Source organism: Monodon monoceros, unplaced genomic scaffold (genome assembly GCF_005190385.1).
Source record: "Monodon monoceros isolate NGI ecotype Baffin Bay Population unplaced genomic scaffold, NGI_Narwhal_1 Super_Scaffold_9, whole genome shotgun sequence".
In the NCBI taxonomy this organism is placed as follows: Eukaryota; Metazoa; Chordata; class Mammalia; order Artiodactyla; family Monodontidae; genus Monodon; species Monodon monoceros.
The window spans coordinates 8,936,727-8,953,648 of NW_021703786.1; the positions used below are offsets into that span (position 1 = coordinate 8,936,727).

Genomic DNA, 16,922 nt, shown 5'->3' on the forward strand with positions numbered 1-16,922 from the left:
CACCATAGAATTTTGCTAGAAAACCCTTTAGTCTTTGCACATATGATAACATATGATAACTTTCACAAAGTTGGAATCATATGTTTTTAATCTACCCTTTTAATTATTTATTTATTTTTTTTGCGGTACGGGGGCCTCTCACTGTTGTGGCCTCTCCCGTTGTGGAGCACAGGCTCCGGACGCGCAGGCTCAGCGGCCATGGCTCGCGGGCCCAGCCGCTCCGCGGCATGTGGGATCTTCCCAGACCGGGGCACGAACCTGTGTCCCCTGCATTGGCAGGCGGACTCTCAACCACTGCGCCACCAGGGAAACCCCAGATTTGAATCTTTGAAAGCGACACGTTGGGAGAAAATTGGAAGTGTGATTGCTCATGTTGAATATATAAAACCAATGATCTTCCCATAGGCCTTTCATAATTATAGTTTAGTCTTTTACTGGAAGATTAAGTATCCTTGATGTTGTATTTCACAGAGATGTTAAAGAGAAATAATTGCTTTAGGTAGGGCTTCATGGGCTGCTAGTTCTTTGATGGAATTATTAAGATGTGAACAGGATTTTGTCTTCAGTTTCATAGGTCCAGAAACTTAAATGTTGATACTTTACCCTAAGTTGATCTTGGGGACTGTAGATCTTAATAATACTGGCAAACATTTGAGTGCTTGTTATGTGCCAAACACTATTTGAAGCTCTTTACACCTGTTAACTCATGTAAACCCTCACAACAATTCTGTGAGATAGGTACTGTTGTCTTTATATTACAGGTGAGAACACTGAGGCACAGGGAAGTTAAGTGACTTCCCTTAGTTGTAAGTGTTGGAACCAGGATTTGACCATCACTGGAACTTATATATATTTAATATTAATCCGTTTTTATTATTCAAAATTATCTTTACTAATAATCTGTCTTTAGCATTTTGCCTAGTTATAATCAATCTATTTATCTTAATACCATTTTATATTCCATTTTTCCTCTTTAATGTTATTTTGTACAAACAGTAATATTATTTTATATCCATCAAGATGGGCCACAGAGTTGTGGTTTCAAATTGGTTTTTAGTATTGAATTTCTTTTTTCTTTCTTTTCTTTTTTCTCTTTTTTACCTTTTGACGCTCTTCCCCTATTTCTTTTACCCCTCATCCCCTGCTCCTCTGGCAGCCACCAATTATTTCTCTGTATCTTTGAAGGTTTTTTTGTTTTTGTTTTTTTATGATTCCACATATAAAAGAGATCATATGGTATTTGTCTTTCTCTGTCTGACTTATTTTACTTAGCGTTATGCCCTCCAGTTCCACCCATGTTGTCACAAATGGCAAAGTTTCATTCTTTTTTATGGCTGAATAACGTTCTATTGTATGTATATGTGTGTGTGTGTGTGTGTGTGTGTGTGTGTGTATGTATCTCATATTTTCTTTATCCATTCATCCATTGATGGACACTTAGATTGTTTCTATATCTTGGCTATTGTAAATAATATGGCAGTGAACATGTGGGTATATATAATCTATTCAAGTTAGTGTTTTCATTTTCTTCAGATAAATACCTAGATGGGAAATTGCTGGATCATATGGTAGTTCTATTTTTAATTTTTCGAGTAACCTCATACTGTTTTCTTTCTTTTAATTAATTAATTAATTTTTTATTTATTTGTTTTTGGCTGCATTGGCTCTTCATTGCTGTGTACGGGCTTTCTCTAGTTACTGCAAGCAGGGGCTACTCTTCGTTGCGGTGTGCGGGCTTCTCATTGTGGTGGCTTCTCTTGTTGTGGAGCACGGGCTGTAGGCGTATGGGCTTTAGTAGTTGCGGCATGCAGGCTCAGTAGTTGCGGCACACGGGCCCTAGAGCACGTGGGCTTCAGTAGTTGTGGTGTGTGGGCTCAGTAGTTGTGGTGTGTGGGCTTTAGGGTGCATGGGCTTCAGTAGTTGTGGCTCACGGACTTAGTTGTGCCACGGCATGTGGGATCTTCCCGGACCAGGAATTGAGCCCGTGTCCCCTGCATTGGCAGGTGGATTTTTAACCACTGCACCACCAGGGAAGTCCTTCCATACTGTTTTTTGTAGTGGCTCCACCAATTTACATTCCTACCAATAGTGCACAAGTGTTTCCTTTTGTCCTTATCTTCATCAACACTTGTTTATTGTCTTTTTGATAATATTCCTTCCAACAGGTATGAGGTGATAGCTCATTGTGGTTTTGATTTCCATTTCCCTGATGATTAGTGACGTTGAGCATCTTTTCATGTACCTGTTGTACCTCTGTATGTCTTCTTTGGGAAAATGTCTATTCAGATCTTCTGCCCATTTATTAAAAATTTATTTATTTTTAATTTATTATTTATTTTTGGCTGCATTGTGTCTTCGTTGCTGTGTGTGGGCTTTCTCTAGTTGCGGTGAGCGGGGGCTACTCTTCTTTGCAGTGCATGTGCTTCTCATTGTGGTGGCTTCTCTTGTTGCAGAGCATGGGCTCTAGGCGTGCAGGCTTCAGTAGTTGTGGCAGGCAGGCTCAGTAGTTGTGGCTTGCGGGCACTAGAGTGCAGGCTCAGTAGTTGTGGCGCATGGGCTTTGTTGCTCCACAGCATGTGGGATCTTCCCGGACCAGGGATCAAACTGTGTCCCCTGCATTGGCAGGCGGATTCTTAAGCACTGTGCCACCAGGGAAGCCCCCTTCTGCCCATTTTTAAATTGGATTGTTTGGTTTTTTGCTCTTGAGTTATTAAATATATTTTGCATATTAGCCCCGTATCAGATATATGATTTGCAAATATTTTCTCCCGTTTAGTAGGTTGCCTTTTCATTTTATTGATGGTTTCCTTTGCTGTTCTGAAGCTTTGTATTTTGCAGTAGTCCCACTTGTTTATTTTGCTTTTGTTGGTTTTGCTTTTGGTGTCAGATTCAAAAAAATCAGCCAAGACCTGTGTCCGGGAGCTTAGCACCTGTGTTTTCTTCTGAGAGTTATATGGTTTCCGGTCTTAGGTTCAAGTCTTTAATCCATTTTGAGTTCATTTTTGTGTGTGGTGTAAGATAGTGGTCTAGTTTCATCTTTTTTCATGTATTTTTATCTTCAATTTCTTTCATTAATGTCTTGTAGTTTTCAATACATAGGTCTTTCACCTCCTTGATTACATTTATTCGTAGGTGTTTTATTCTTTTTGATGCAGTTGTAAATGGGGTTGATTTCTTTTTTTTTTTTTAACATCTGTATTGGAGTATAATTGCTTTACAGTGGTGTGTTAGTTTCTGCTCTATAACAAAGTGAATCAGCTATACGTATACATATATCCCCAAATGGGGTTGATTTCTTAATTTCTCTTTCTGATTGTTTGTTATTGGTGTATTAGAAACACAACAGATTTTTGTGTATTGATTTTATATCTTGCAACTTTACTGAATTTGTTTATTAATTTTAACAGGTTTTTTCTATCTTTTTTTAAAATTTTTGTTACCTTTATGGAACTTTGACATCCAGAAAAGCCTCCTCAGCCACTCATTTACCAACCAACTCTACTTTACTCTTTAGGAAATTATTTGGTTCTGGCACAAAGCCATGTACCCTAAGGTGCTCCTTAAATGCTAGCTCCCTCATCTTACTGTAGAGGTCCCACGTATTCACCTCAGCGTTTGCATGAGAGTCACTTACATGGGCCGAAATACTTGTCACTTTTACCACCTTTTTTTTTTTTTTTTTTTTTTTTAGTTCTAACAGTTTTTTGATAGAGTCTGTAAGGTTTTCTGTATAATACCATATCTGCAAATGGTGACAGTTTTACTTCTTCCTTTTCAATCTGGATGGTGTTGGGACCAGAATTTGACTGTCACTGGAAGCTATTTATTTATTTTTATTTTTATTTTTTTGCGGTACGCGGGCCTCTCACTGCTGTGGCCTCTCCCGTTGCGGAGGCTCCGGACGCGCAGGCTCAGCGGCCATGGCCCATGGGCCCAGCCGCTCCGCGGCATGTGGGGTCCTCCCAGACCTGGGCACGAACCCGTGTCCCCTGCATTGGAAGGCAGACTCTCAACCACTGCGCCGCCAGGGAAGCCCTATGGTTTTTTTCAACTGTGCTTTGAGATACATTCTTACTCAGTTCATAAAAGATTTGTGTGGAAAACTGGGATGCTAATTTATTAATTTACAAGGGGGATTATATCTAACCAAGAGGTATATGGTCTGTTTAGGCAATGATTGTCAACCTTTATTCTAACACTTGCACTCATATGCTTTTTATCTTCAATAAAAATTTGTTGAGCTTTACACTGTGTGGTTTGTATTTGGAAAAGAAAAAGTATATTGGAAATGCTTTTTCACACTATGGACACCTTGGTTGAGATGCTCATATAGTTTTGTTGTGTACAAGCAAAGTACCTTGGAATGAGATGAGGGTGTCAGGCATATAGCATATGGTGGAGATGAGACAAAGAAAGATAGTGTTGATTTGCAAGGACCTTTACTCTGTGGGATCTGGGAATCCATGGAAGGTTTCTGAGCATGGAGCCGGAGACATGTGATCTGGCCAAATCTCAATTTAAATAAGAGGACTATGGCAGCAGTGTGAAGGATGGATCAAAGACCAGAGAAATTGGAGTCTGGGAAATTGAGCCGTAATAGTTATTTAAATAAATGATGAGTAGGCGCTGATTTAGGATAGCAGAAAAAGAACAGAAATTAAGATGGATTTGTTTAAAAAAAAAAAAGCATGTACTTGTTAGCTGAAAGTAGAAGTTGTGAGAGAAGGAAGTCATACATATTTCCCAACTTTCATCAAAACGAGTCACCACTAATACATAATATGATTAATTTAAGGCTGTTGGCATCATGAAGCTTTAAGCCATGCTGGCATGACTGCATTTGGTCTTCCTAACTAGATTTGGGAGAGTCTTGACTGACTTCTCAGGTTTCGATGTTGTTTTTTTTGTTGTTGTTTTCTAGTGCAGGGCACTTCTGCAGGTGGCTTCTCTCACTCATGATTTTTCTTCCCCCTAGTTTCAGTTTCGGGGCATTTTCTGAGATATTGCCCTTAAGTATGTTCTTGCTTGTCCTGTGTATTCATTATTGTGGTAGTGATTCTTCATCTTTTATGAACTATATTCACAGATTAAGTGAATGGAAAGTAATTTGACATTGTGTTTGTTCCCATTTGTGTTGAAGGTTAAAATTTCTACTGTTACTGACACTATATCTTACATTTTTTAATCTTTGACTGACAGCTGCCATGCAAAGAAAGCCCAAATCATATTCGTCTTCTTTAATGGATCAGATTCCCATCAAATTTCTTATTCGACAGGCTCAAGGACTGCAGCAGGAGTTGGGAGGTATTTGTTTTATTTGCTTTTTACTGCTAACGTTTATTGTTTAAAAGTATCTACCGTTTATGATGTTATAAAGTGTAATAGGTGCTCAATGTTTAAAGCCCAATTCAAGAGTGAAATTCCTCTTTACCTCCCTTGCTGTCTTACTCCCTGCAAACCACTCCTCACCCCCAAGGCCCTAGTTTCATTTTGGTGTGTAATTTCAGATATTCCTTTCTATAGGGTGAATCATATGAAATTACAGGTATTCAACTATTTTTGACCTCCAAAAATGCAGTTTCATATGGTTGAAGCTAATAGATACACAAGTAAAAAATTCTTTTTTTAAGCTTTAAATGGTATTATACCCTATCTCTTCTGAGATTTGCTTTTTTCTCTTTGAGTCTTGGAAATCTTATCATGTCACTTCATCTAGATCTACCTTGTTTTTAATTGCTCCATAACATTCCTTAGCGTGGAATTACTATAATATGTTTACTGTAAAACTTTCAAATAGAAATATAGTACTATTTTTTGAAATTCAAATTTTTTCTTAAATTAACACCTTTTTATAATGTTTGAATGTGTGGGTTGTTTGTTTTTTTCTTTTTGGTTTGTTTTTTTGAAGTTGGGGATTTTCTTTGTCTGTCTTTGTTACGGTTGGTTTCCAGGATGGACGGGAGCTTGCTTTCGTCATCTGTAGCCAGATGTCTGCATTTATTTTTTATATCTTTGCATTATCTCTTTCTAGAGAAATGATGTTATATTTGGCAGCTTTTGGCAACTAGCATGTTTTACTAAAGAGATTATGAAGTGTAGATTAATTTGCACTATTGTAAGCAGTCATTTTGTGACTGTTTTGGGAAAGTCTTGACTACACATGTACTTGTGCATTAAATTTAATACCACTTTTGATTGTTACAGTGCCTTTTCAAACAGAAGCATTTATTTTAAGCAGTTTCTATGAGAAAGGAAACAGATACTTAACCCTCTTGGGACTAAGCAGTGGTTTGATTTGATCTAAGTTGCATAATAAGGGGGTGATTGGATCTAACGTACTTTTATTACTACTGATACTCTTACTGCTAACTCTTGCAACTTTGGAGATGATGATAATTGTTTAGTAGCAGCAGCATTTCTTAGGTAAATAACATAGTGGCGCTTCATATGTCTAAATAGGCATTTTTACAGTATCATCATTTATTTTTCTCATTATTAATATTACACAATAATAATAATGAGTAGTCTAACTGCTGTAAGCAAAAGATTAGAAACAAGACTTAGATTTAGTCAAAGGAAGGTTTCCCGATCCTTTTGAGCTTCCTTAACCCTTCTTAAAAGAAGACAAATGCACCCTCTTGTGGGTATCGTCAGTACTGCTTGGGTTGGGTGACATAGCTGTGTGACTTTGGGAACATTAATAAATATCTTTCAGCCTGTTTCTTCATAGTAGAATGGAGACAATATTGCTTACCTTGTAGGAATGTCAGGGTGAAATGAGGAAATGCACATAAAGTGTACATTTAGGTACTCAAGTTGGGCAACTTTAATTTTACTCATCTATAGCAATGATTCTCAACTGGGTTGGAGGAGAGGACATGTTCTCCTATAGAAGCCTATCAGAATTTCTTCTTTTAAAATCTTTTAAAAGTTTTATTTATTTATGTTTTGGCTGTGCCGCTTGGCATGCGGGAGCCTAGTTCCCCGACCAGGGATCAAACCCGTGCCCCCTGCAGTGGAAGTGCGGCATCCTAACTACTGGACCGCCAGGGAATTACCAAGCCTATCAGAATTTCTGAGTGAGGCCTTTTTCAAACCATATATGATCTCCCTGAAATGAACATTCTTTTCCCTTCTCTTTTTCTCCTCCCCACTCAACTCTTGAACTACTGCTATGTCAAACTAATTTTCCTGATGGGAGACTTTTATGCTGGGATAGAGTGGAAGAAAGCTTGAGAACTTTTGACAAAAGTAGTGGCTTCCAGCTTCCTGTGTATCAATTCACTTGGCGATCTTTAAGCAGATTCTCTGGCTGAACTACTGAACAGAAGCTCTTAAGCTGTAGTATGCATGCATAAGAAGGGCAGATGCCTTTGGCTTGCTGTAAATGAGCGGGAGAAGAGAGACGGGAAAGAAGAGAGAGAAGATTTTGATGTTTAAGAGTAAAGAATCCAACTGATTTCTTTTAAATTTTCAAGGGTTGCATTCTGCTTTACTTCGTCTCCTTGCAACTAACTACCCACATTTATGCATTGTGGATGATTGGATCTGTGAAGAAGAAATCACAGGGACTGATGCCCTGTTAAGACGAATGCTCCTGACTAGTAATGCCAAAAACCACTCTCCTAAACAACTTCAAGAAGGTATAATAAATTGGTATGCCTTTTACCCCTTTAGTAGTACACAGAGGTGTTAGGCCTGTGGAAATGTTAAAATCATGCAGAATTTTCCTGGAGATATAACAGAGTTTTGGTGAATATATTTAAAGTAATTCTCTTTGAGTTAAAGGATTTTTTACCATTTTTTTCTGACATGCTTGCATCTGTTTCTACGTTATATCACTAAACAGGTGATATAGGTTCTACGTTATATCACTAAACAGGTCATGTGGTTTTAGGAAAGTCCTAAAACTGGTCAGAAATAAGTACTGTGGAATAGAACAATGTATCTGCTGTTAATGGATAATAAGCTAGATCAGCACTTTAAAATAGAAATATGATGTGAGCCACACATACAATTTTAAACTTTCTATATATTGCCACATTAAAAAGTTAAAAAGAAGGCAAATTTAAATAATTATTTTGTATAACCCAGTATATCTAATATATTATGATTTCATCACATAATCAGTATAAAAAAACTGTTAGATATTTTATTGTTTTTTCATACTGAGTCTATGTATTTTATACTTACAGCACATCTCATTTTGGACTAGCTGCATTTCAAGTGCTCAGTAGCCAGAAGTGGTTAGTGACTATTTTATTGAAGGAGGACGGTTCTAGCTATTTTTTACTAACAGTTGCTTACAGCCCATAAAGGGCTACCCGAAGGAAGGTGTCAAGAAGTTTGAATTTTTCAAATGAATGTTAATACCAAGAGCAATAGTTCGGTATATTTTCATGTTTCAGTCAGTTTTTTAAATCAGTCTGAATTGTTGTCTTTGGGTCACTCTCACTAATGTGATTTTTAAAATGAGGTATTTTTTGTTCTTTACGAAATAACTGCACCTTAACATGAATTTTTCTTAAGGGCCTAATTTTAAGTATACCCACAACTATGACTAGAATGGAAAGTTTTACTTTTTTTAAAGCAATATTGCTTTCTTGATTTGTTTCGCCTATAGTTTGATAGAGCAATATTACTTCCTATTTGGTAAGCTGTATAGTATTTAGATTATGACTATAAAGTTTTCCTTTTAGCATTTTCAGCTGTCCCAGTAAGTCACACACAAGTGATGCAGATTCTAGAACACTTGACTCTACTCTCTGCCAGTGAACTTATACCATATGCCGAAGTATTAACATCCAATATGAATCAGCTGTTGAATTCAGGGGTTCCGAGGCGAATTCTTCAAACGGTCAATAAACTATGGATGGTTCTTAATACTGTGATGCCTAGAAGGTAATTTCAGTGTATTGTTACATGTAATAGATAAGTGTATAGCAGTGATTGTATACAATAACTTAAACTTAAATGTTGAAAAAAATTGTTAAAAAAAACTTTTTGACAATGTAAATTATTTCTGAAGACCACTAATTAAAAGAGTTGTTATAACTTTAAGGAAAAGAATAAACTCTATCTTAAGAAACAGAGAGAAACCTTCAAGTATTTCCAACTTGGGAAAGTTCTTTAAAAGGGAGTTCTCATGTAGAGTCATTTGTGGCTAATTGTGATTTAGATTACCATTGTGTCTTGCATCATTGCAGTGGCTCCAAATTTTGCTGTACATTAAAATCACCTGGAGAGCTTTTAAAACTCCTGATCCCCAAGTTGTAACCCATGCCAATTAAATCACAGTGGAATGCTGGATTCAGTGTTTTGTCTTTAGTCAGATGGGTCTCTGCTGTTCCATAGATTGCATCAAAAACACTTGGTCTGCTCTAGAAACAAATACTGGGCTGGACTTACCTGAGATTCTGATTCAGTAGGTCTGGGAATATTTATACTTTTTAAGTTTGATTTTTACTTATATCAAATTAATAAATGCACGTAAGTTAAATAGTGTATAAGGTCAGCCCCCACCTTCCCATTTTAGACTGTTGATCCTCAGAGACAATTATTCTTAGCTCCTTTATCTTTTAATTCTGGCACTTATGTCCCACCATGTATCTCAATCATATGCTTATAATTACTATGATTTCCTGACTTTTCAATTTAGAAATTATCTTTTGACTTCCTACAAAATCCTTCATACAAGATGAAGATTTAGCACTCTTACTTGCTTCCCCTGTGAGTCCCTCTTCTTCCATATATTCTCCCTTCCTCCATTTCTCCCAACACAGTTATATCAGAATTTTTGGTTAAAGAAATATTCAGTGTGCATATTATTATGACTACATAAGTGTTATTTATGTTGATATATATGATATCCTTTGATTACAATTTCTTTCTTAGACAACTGCCCTCCTTCATACCCCACATACAAACCCTGAGTTGTTTGCCTCTTTAACATTTGTTCAGGTTTTTTTGTTTTCTTTGTATCAATAACCAATTCACTCTCAAACTCTATTATTGAGTGGAAATTTACATTAGTTAGTTGTTAACACATCAGGTAATGTATCAGTAACATTTTTCCTTGGAAACCTTCCTTTCAGATCTTTCCACCCTTATGTTTCAATCTGGGACATTCACAGTAGCCATCTGGAATTGCTTTGTCTCTTGGTTTGAGTCCATGTTTTTGTCTTTCTTGATTTAGTTCCTTATTTAAGTGAGTGGAACTAACGCTCAAGTTGCTTCCTGGGAAAGATGTTTGGGAAATATTTTTTTTTTTGAGGCTTTCGTATGTGAAAAGGTTTTTATTCTTGCCCTCACATGTGATTGATATTAGGCTAGGTGTAGAATTCTAGCTTATTTTTACTCTTAGCAATTTGAAAGCTTTATTCTATTGAAGTAATTAGAGCTTTCCTGATTACTTTTGAGTAATCTAATCTTATACCAATTCCCAATCCTTTGTATGTGACCACTGTTTTTTCTCTTAAAGGTTTTAGGTTCTTTGTTTCTGAAATTTCATGATGATACATCTTGGTTTGGGTCTTTTTTAATTCATGGTGCTGGGCACTTGGTTGGCCTTTTTTTTTGTCGGGGGACTAATGCTGATGTCTTCACTTCTAGGACAGCTTCTTGTATTTTTTTTTTCTTCAGTAATTTCTTTCCCTCTGTTTTCTGGAATTTTTTGCAACTTGGATTTTAAACCTCTTGAATTTAACTCTGATTTTCTCCTTCTTTCTCCTCTATTTTTAAATTTCTCTTTTATGTACATTTTCTGGATATTTCGTCTATGTTATCTTCTGATCGTTCCTTTGAATTTAAAATATTTCTGTTATAGTCTTAATTTCTAAGAGCTCTTTCTTATCTGAGAATCTATAAATGTCTCCTATTCTTGTTTCATATACGAAATATTCTGTCCTTTAAGGAAATTAATTATAGGTTTAAGAATTTTTTTTTCTTCTCATCTCTATATTCTTTGTTTCTTTGGCATTCCTTTCTTTCTGTTTGTATGTTTTAATCTTTTTCAAAGTAGAAACTTTCTTTAAATGTCTGATGATTGTTGGCTATCCACTCATTTAAGAGTGGGCAAGCTCTGTGTGTGAGGTGGGGTTGGTGGACTCCTGGGCTTCACTGTAAGAAGTCAGATACCCTACATATTGGCATATTCTTCAGTAATTCTGATGTGTAGTCAGGTTAGTAACCACTTTTATAGTCTATTGATGTTTAATCTCAAAGTGGCATCTCATATTTAGATTCTGTGATGATAAATGTAGAACAATAATTTATGGGGCCAGTTACAGTTTCAAAGTGCTTCATTTACAGGTATTATATTCGTATTTTACAGAGGAGGAAACAGTTCAGAGAGGTTCCATGACTTACACAGAGTCATACAGCAAGTATGGTATAACTGAGGTTTTAATTCAAATTATGATTTTATATGCCATGATTATTCCCTTACAACTGTGAAGATTTTTGAAACTACTTTTGTTTATTGTTTTATCTTCATTTGTTTTAGAAACATAATAATAGGTTAGATTTCTATAGTTTTTAATTTTTCCAAGTTCATTTACACCTGTTCTCTAATTTTTTTCCTGACTATATCTTTCTAAGATAAAAGGAACTGGATGGTGGCTACAGGTTTCAATTATGATGTAGCTGTTTTTGAACATATGATTATTTTCTCATCAGGCTGTGGGTAATGACAGTTAATGCACTTCAACCATCAGTAAAGTTTGTACGACAGCAAAAGTATACTCAGAATGATCTGATGATAGATCCTCTCATTGTGCTAAGATGTGATCAGAGGGTGTACAGGTATGTGTCATTTGAGTTCGTTTTTACTATAGAGTTATGCTTTGGAGAGTCAAAGGAAATTGAAGAAATTCAGTTTAAACTTATGTCTTTGTGTTCTTGCAGGTAAGTTGGCAGTATGACCTGTGAGGTTTTTGTGTTTTCTTTTGGTTGTCTATATTCATGAACTTCAGTTTAATATGTGATTAATAAACCTAGCCTTAACAAAATGTCATCTTTGGTTTTGGCAGCCCTCAATAGTGTTCTTTCTCTCAGAGTCAAGATAGTGAAAAATGATACCATTTCTCATAGCATTGTTGAAAAAAGCTTTTAAAAAACCGGTTTATTATGAATCATTACATGCATTAACATTGTGATCCTTTTGGAATCCTTAATTGTGATGTTAGCTTTATTGATTCCACATTTGTCTATACTTCCTTGCTAATTGCTTAACTTAAGTCAGTTGCTTTGAAGTAGCTTCACCTCAAGAGGTGGGATTAATTAATTCACATCATTAATATTTGAATTTCTAGTTGCTAAGCTAAATAGTAACAAAGATATACAAGTTGAGGGGTCTGCCTTTAAAGTGATTATCACTTGTATCGGGAAATAAGATAAATACCTGAAAAGTTAAATAATATGGTCATATGCAGATGAATGGTACAGTAAATGAATGGTGTTAAAAGTTTCAGGAGAAAGTGAGACTTTGAGTAGTATTTTGAAGTACAGAAGTAGGGTTTAGATGAACAGATACTGTAATGATGGGGCGTAAGAGGTCAAAGAAGTTATTGTGAGAAAAAGAATAGTGTGAGCAGAAGTGTAAAAGCAAGAGTGAAAAAGGCTTGAGTGGAAGGCTTAGTTTTTGAGAACACACTTTAGAGTTGGAATGTTAGGTTAAGGTCAGGTTATGGAGGGCCTTGAATGTTAGGCTGAAGAGGTCATTTAGGTGGTAACTTACGAAGAGAAGGTTCACACTAGATAGTTCAGAGGGGAAAGAAACTGGAGTAAAGAAGACTAACTAGGATACAGTAATATACTCATCTGTCTTTAACCCTGGGGATGAAATTCTTGAAGAGGCAAAATCTGCAGAATCAGCCAAATATGGTTTGGTGAGATCAAGGTCTCAGAGGGAAGAGGAATCAGAAGAATAAACAGTATAAATGACATTAAGTATCTATTTAATAAAAAGAAAACAACAGTAAATAACATTTCTAGAGAAGAGCCATTTCTAAAACAATTTATCAGTGTTAAAAATCCACTTAAGTAGGTAACCTTTCACCTAAATCACCCGCAGTTGTTCAGGAGGCTGTTAAATTATGCTATCATAATGTATGAAATGTTTTTGTAGCCTAGATCTTTCACTTAACTTGTGAACCTTTTCTCATGTTAATAGATCTTCTTATGTTAATTGGCTACGTAGTATTCCACATAGATATGCTATGCTTAATTCAGTTCCCTATTGTTGGATATTTTATTTCCATTTTTTGTTATTATTGATAGTGCTGTGGTAACTATTGTGTACTGAGTATTTCCTTAGACATGATTATTAAAAATGGAATTATTGAGGCAAAAGGAACATGCTCATTTTTAAGTCCTTTGATTCATGTTTTCATTCTGCCACTCAGAATGGCTGAACCTGTTGACATTCCTATAGTGATGTTTGATATTGTACACTTTCCTACACAGTTTTATATAATTTTTCCAATTTGATAAGTGAAAAATAGATTCCCACTTTAATTTATATTTTTCTTAGATTGAATATTTTAATATGCTTATTGGTTATTGGTATTTCTTCTTTACACTTAGCCTAGTTTTCTATTAGAATGCTTACCTTTTTTGATTTAAAGAGCTCTTTATGTATAAAGGATATCAGCTTTTTGTATATAGAGTGCAGTTTTTTCTTTTATTGTTCTATTGTTTTGCCTTTAATTTTGTTCATTTTTTAAAATTTGATTTTTTCTAAGTGATCATTTAGGTGGTTTTTAAAAATGTCAAACAATATGAAAAGATATGACATTTTTGATTTGCTTTGAACTAACCAGTGGTGATGGTGGGAAAGTGGATGGTGGAGTATGGGTGAAATAAGACTAGCGATGTGTTGATAACTGTTGCTGCTGGGTGATGAGTTCTTAGAGGTTCATTATAATATTCCCTTTTTTATGTGTGCCTGAAAGTTTTCATTATATACATTAATAAGTGCACAAACAAGAAGATTAACAAGGAAAAGGTGTACAGTGAAAAGTCTTGTTCTCTCGTATCTACCCTGCTGCCATTTTTAAAGCAAAGTTCCTCTTTGAACTATTGACCAATCCCAATTCCATCTCCAGAGGAAACTTTATTGTCATAATGGTGTGTATGTAGCTTCATTTTCTATGTATTTACAAATTTATAAACAAATATTTACTTTTTTGTTTTGGGTGGTGTTAAAAAACGTAAGTGGTTTTTGGTAGGCTCTGTTTTGTTCTTTTTTAAAAAAAACTTACCATTCTGAACATGTTTTCCATATTGGTATGCATAGTTCCATCTCATTGTTTTAACTGCTACATAGTATTCCATATATACAGGCCTCTACAAACTCTGATCCAGAATGTCTGGTGGAGTTTAGGATTTTTTTTTTTAAATAAATACTCCAGGTGATTCTTATCTTCAGTTTTGGGAATATTGCCATGGTTTATTTAACCATTGACATGTTTTTTTTTCCACTATTAATACATGCATGTTTACTGTAGAAAATTTGAACATTTCAGAAAAAGTATTGACATTTCCAGTGTTTCATAGTTAAAACCAAAGCTGTACTGCCTGTTTATGCGCACATACTCAGTCTGTGATAGGCTGGGAAGTGGCATTGTCAGGTTTTTCTAAGGACTTGGCTTTTAATATTTTAGTGGTTACTGATTTATCTTTTTTGGTTTCCTTTTTTACAGTTAATTCTTATATCTATTATCTCATTTAAATTTAATTGATAACAATTTTTGAGGAATGAATAACTCTATTCATTTTTTGTTTTGTTTTGTTTTGTCTTGACTGTGCTATGGGGCATGTGGGATCTTAGTTCCCTGACCCATGCCCCCTGCATTGGGAGAGTGGAGTCTTAACCACTGGACCACCAGGGAAGTCCCTAGACTATTTGTCTTTGAGGACAGCTGCCTTGCAGGCTCATATCTAAGAGATTTAATGGTAGTGCCATTTTTTTTGTAAGAAGGAATGCCTTTTTTCTAGGGTATATATTATATTTGATTTTAGTTGATAAGATGAAATAGATAATACTATTCATACAGTCTTGAGATACAGAGAATTATATATATATTAAGCTTTCATTTTTGAGAATGAATATTTTGGTGGGAAAAGTGTTGACTTTTCTACTCTTTTAATGTTTTCAGGTACTGTTCAGGTTTTTCTAATTATTCAAATTGATTGACCATGTTCTGACTAATTTATAAATTTATATTTTTTCTCACATATTTTTCTTCTTTCTGTGTTTAGATGCCCCCCACTGATGGATATTACTCTACATATGTTGAATGGATATCTTCTGGCATCCAAAGCCTACCTTAGTGCTCATCTGAAGGAAACAGCAGAGCAAGATAGGCTTTCTCAGAATAATACAATAGGTTTAGTTGGACAGACTGATGGCCCAGAAGTTACCAGAGAGGAATTGAAAAATGCATTACTGGCTGCTCAGGTGATAAAGTAAAATTAATCAAAAAGGCCAAGGGCTTTCCTGTTAATATAATCATTTAAATAGATGGCCTTCTATATAAAATGGTGACATATTATACATTCCTTTTATTACAGAAGGTATATTATAATGGTGTTACCTTTGCTTCTGAATTATTAAAATCAGGAATAATCTTCATGGTTTTATTTAATAGCCATTTTAGTGAGATTTATATTTTAGCAAAATATAAGATTTTTGTTTCTTAAAATCAAATGGTGGAAAAAAAATCAAATGGTGGAGACAGACAAGAAGTGTGTGTGTGTGTGTATATATATATATATATATAAAATAAAATGTCAGGCAGTGATAAATACTATAACAACACAAGTAGTTAAAGTTTGTATTTAGAAAAGTTTTATAACAATATAGAATTTACTGCAGCCTTAGGTAGTAATTTTGGACTAATGCAGGACATGCGAGATGATTGAATGTTAAGCAGTTTGAGGTCTTCAAAGTAGAAATGTTTTCTTAGTTTGAAATATATTTTCTGAAATCTTTTCATTGGCAATAAGGGGAATTAGAGTAATAATATAGGTCCACAATCCCTTATCTGTAATACAGAAATCCAAAAAGCTATGAAAACTGAGGCATTTTTTTTGGTAATTCAGTTGGCAGAAAAACCTGACCTGATATGACCTTGTTTGTGTCAAAACTTGACCTGAATTGATGTGAAGCTATTTATGGCCTTTATCCCACTTAATATGAATGTTGGTATGTTTTGTTGCAGAAATATTAATACATTTGATTACAATGTACTGCCTTAGTCTCTGCTGGAGATGTTATATAATATTACAGAAAAAAAAATCTTGAGTTCTAAAATAAATCTGACCCTCAGAGTTTCAGATAAGGGATTGAGGATGGTAATAGCTACCATTTATATAATGCTTATTATATGGTGGGTGCTATTATGAGTTTTTTATGTATATTAACTCATTTACTCTTTACAACCAACCTATGAGGTATGGAGTATTATCTCCATTTTTACAGATTAGGAAAACAAGATCCAGAGAGGTTAAGTGACTTGCTCAAGGTTATACATTTAGTAAGTGGGGAAGCTGGGATTCAAGCTTGGGGAGGCTGGCTCCAGAGTCTATAAAAAAAACAAACAAACATAAAACAGTAACAACCCAAAACCCGTCAAGAATGATTATAAAGTTTACTTTATAAATGATTATAATGTAAGGCTAACCTTAGTTTATAATTAAGTTATTAAACAGGTAGATGGAGTAATTGTTTTCTTCTATCCCAGGCAGTGGCAGTCTTTCAGAGATGCATGTTATGTATTCATTTTCTTTTTCCTTCTTCCTGCTAGATGCAAGTGATTATAGCTCTCCTTTATAGGCAGGGGCATTAAGTAGATCACCCCTCAAGAAACTACTTTTCTATGAAATGGCACTCAAGCTTGTAGACTGAGCAATAATGAGTT

At 35.1% G+C, this 16,922-nt stretch overlaps 1 protein-coding gene across 4 annotated transcripts in view; it reads left to right on the forward strand.

Annotated features, from left to right (window-relative positions):
• Window positions 1–16,922, forward strand: part of INTS2 (integrator complex subunit 2) — a 49,765-nt gene that overhangs the window by 29,759 nt on the left and 3,084 nt on the right. For all 4 annotated transcript variants that reach the window (XM_029211850.1, XM_029211854.1, XM_029211853.1 and 1 more), the window contains exons 16-20: window positions 5,200–5,304; window positions 7,479–7,643; window positions 8,700–8,901; window positions 11,677–11,802; window positions 15,262–15,460. In XM_029211850.1, the coding sequence (XP_029067683.1) occupies window positions 5,200–5,304; window positions 7,479–7,643; window positions 8,700–8,901; window positions 11,677–11,802; window positions 15,262–15,460 (797 nt within the window). The remainder of the gene's footprint in view (window positions 1–5,199; window positions 5,305–7,478; window positions 7,644–8,699; window positions 8,902–11,676; window positions 11,803–15,261; window positions 15,461–16,922) is intronic.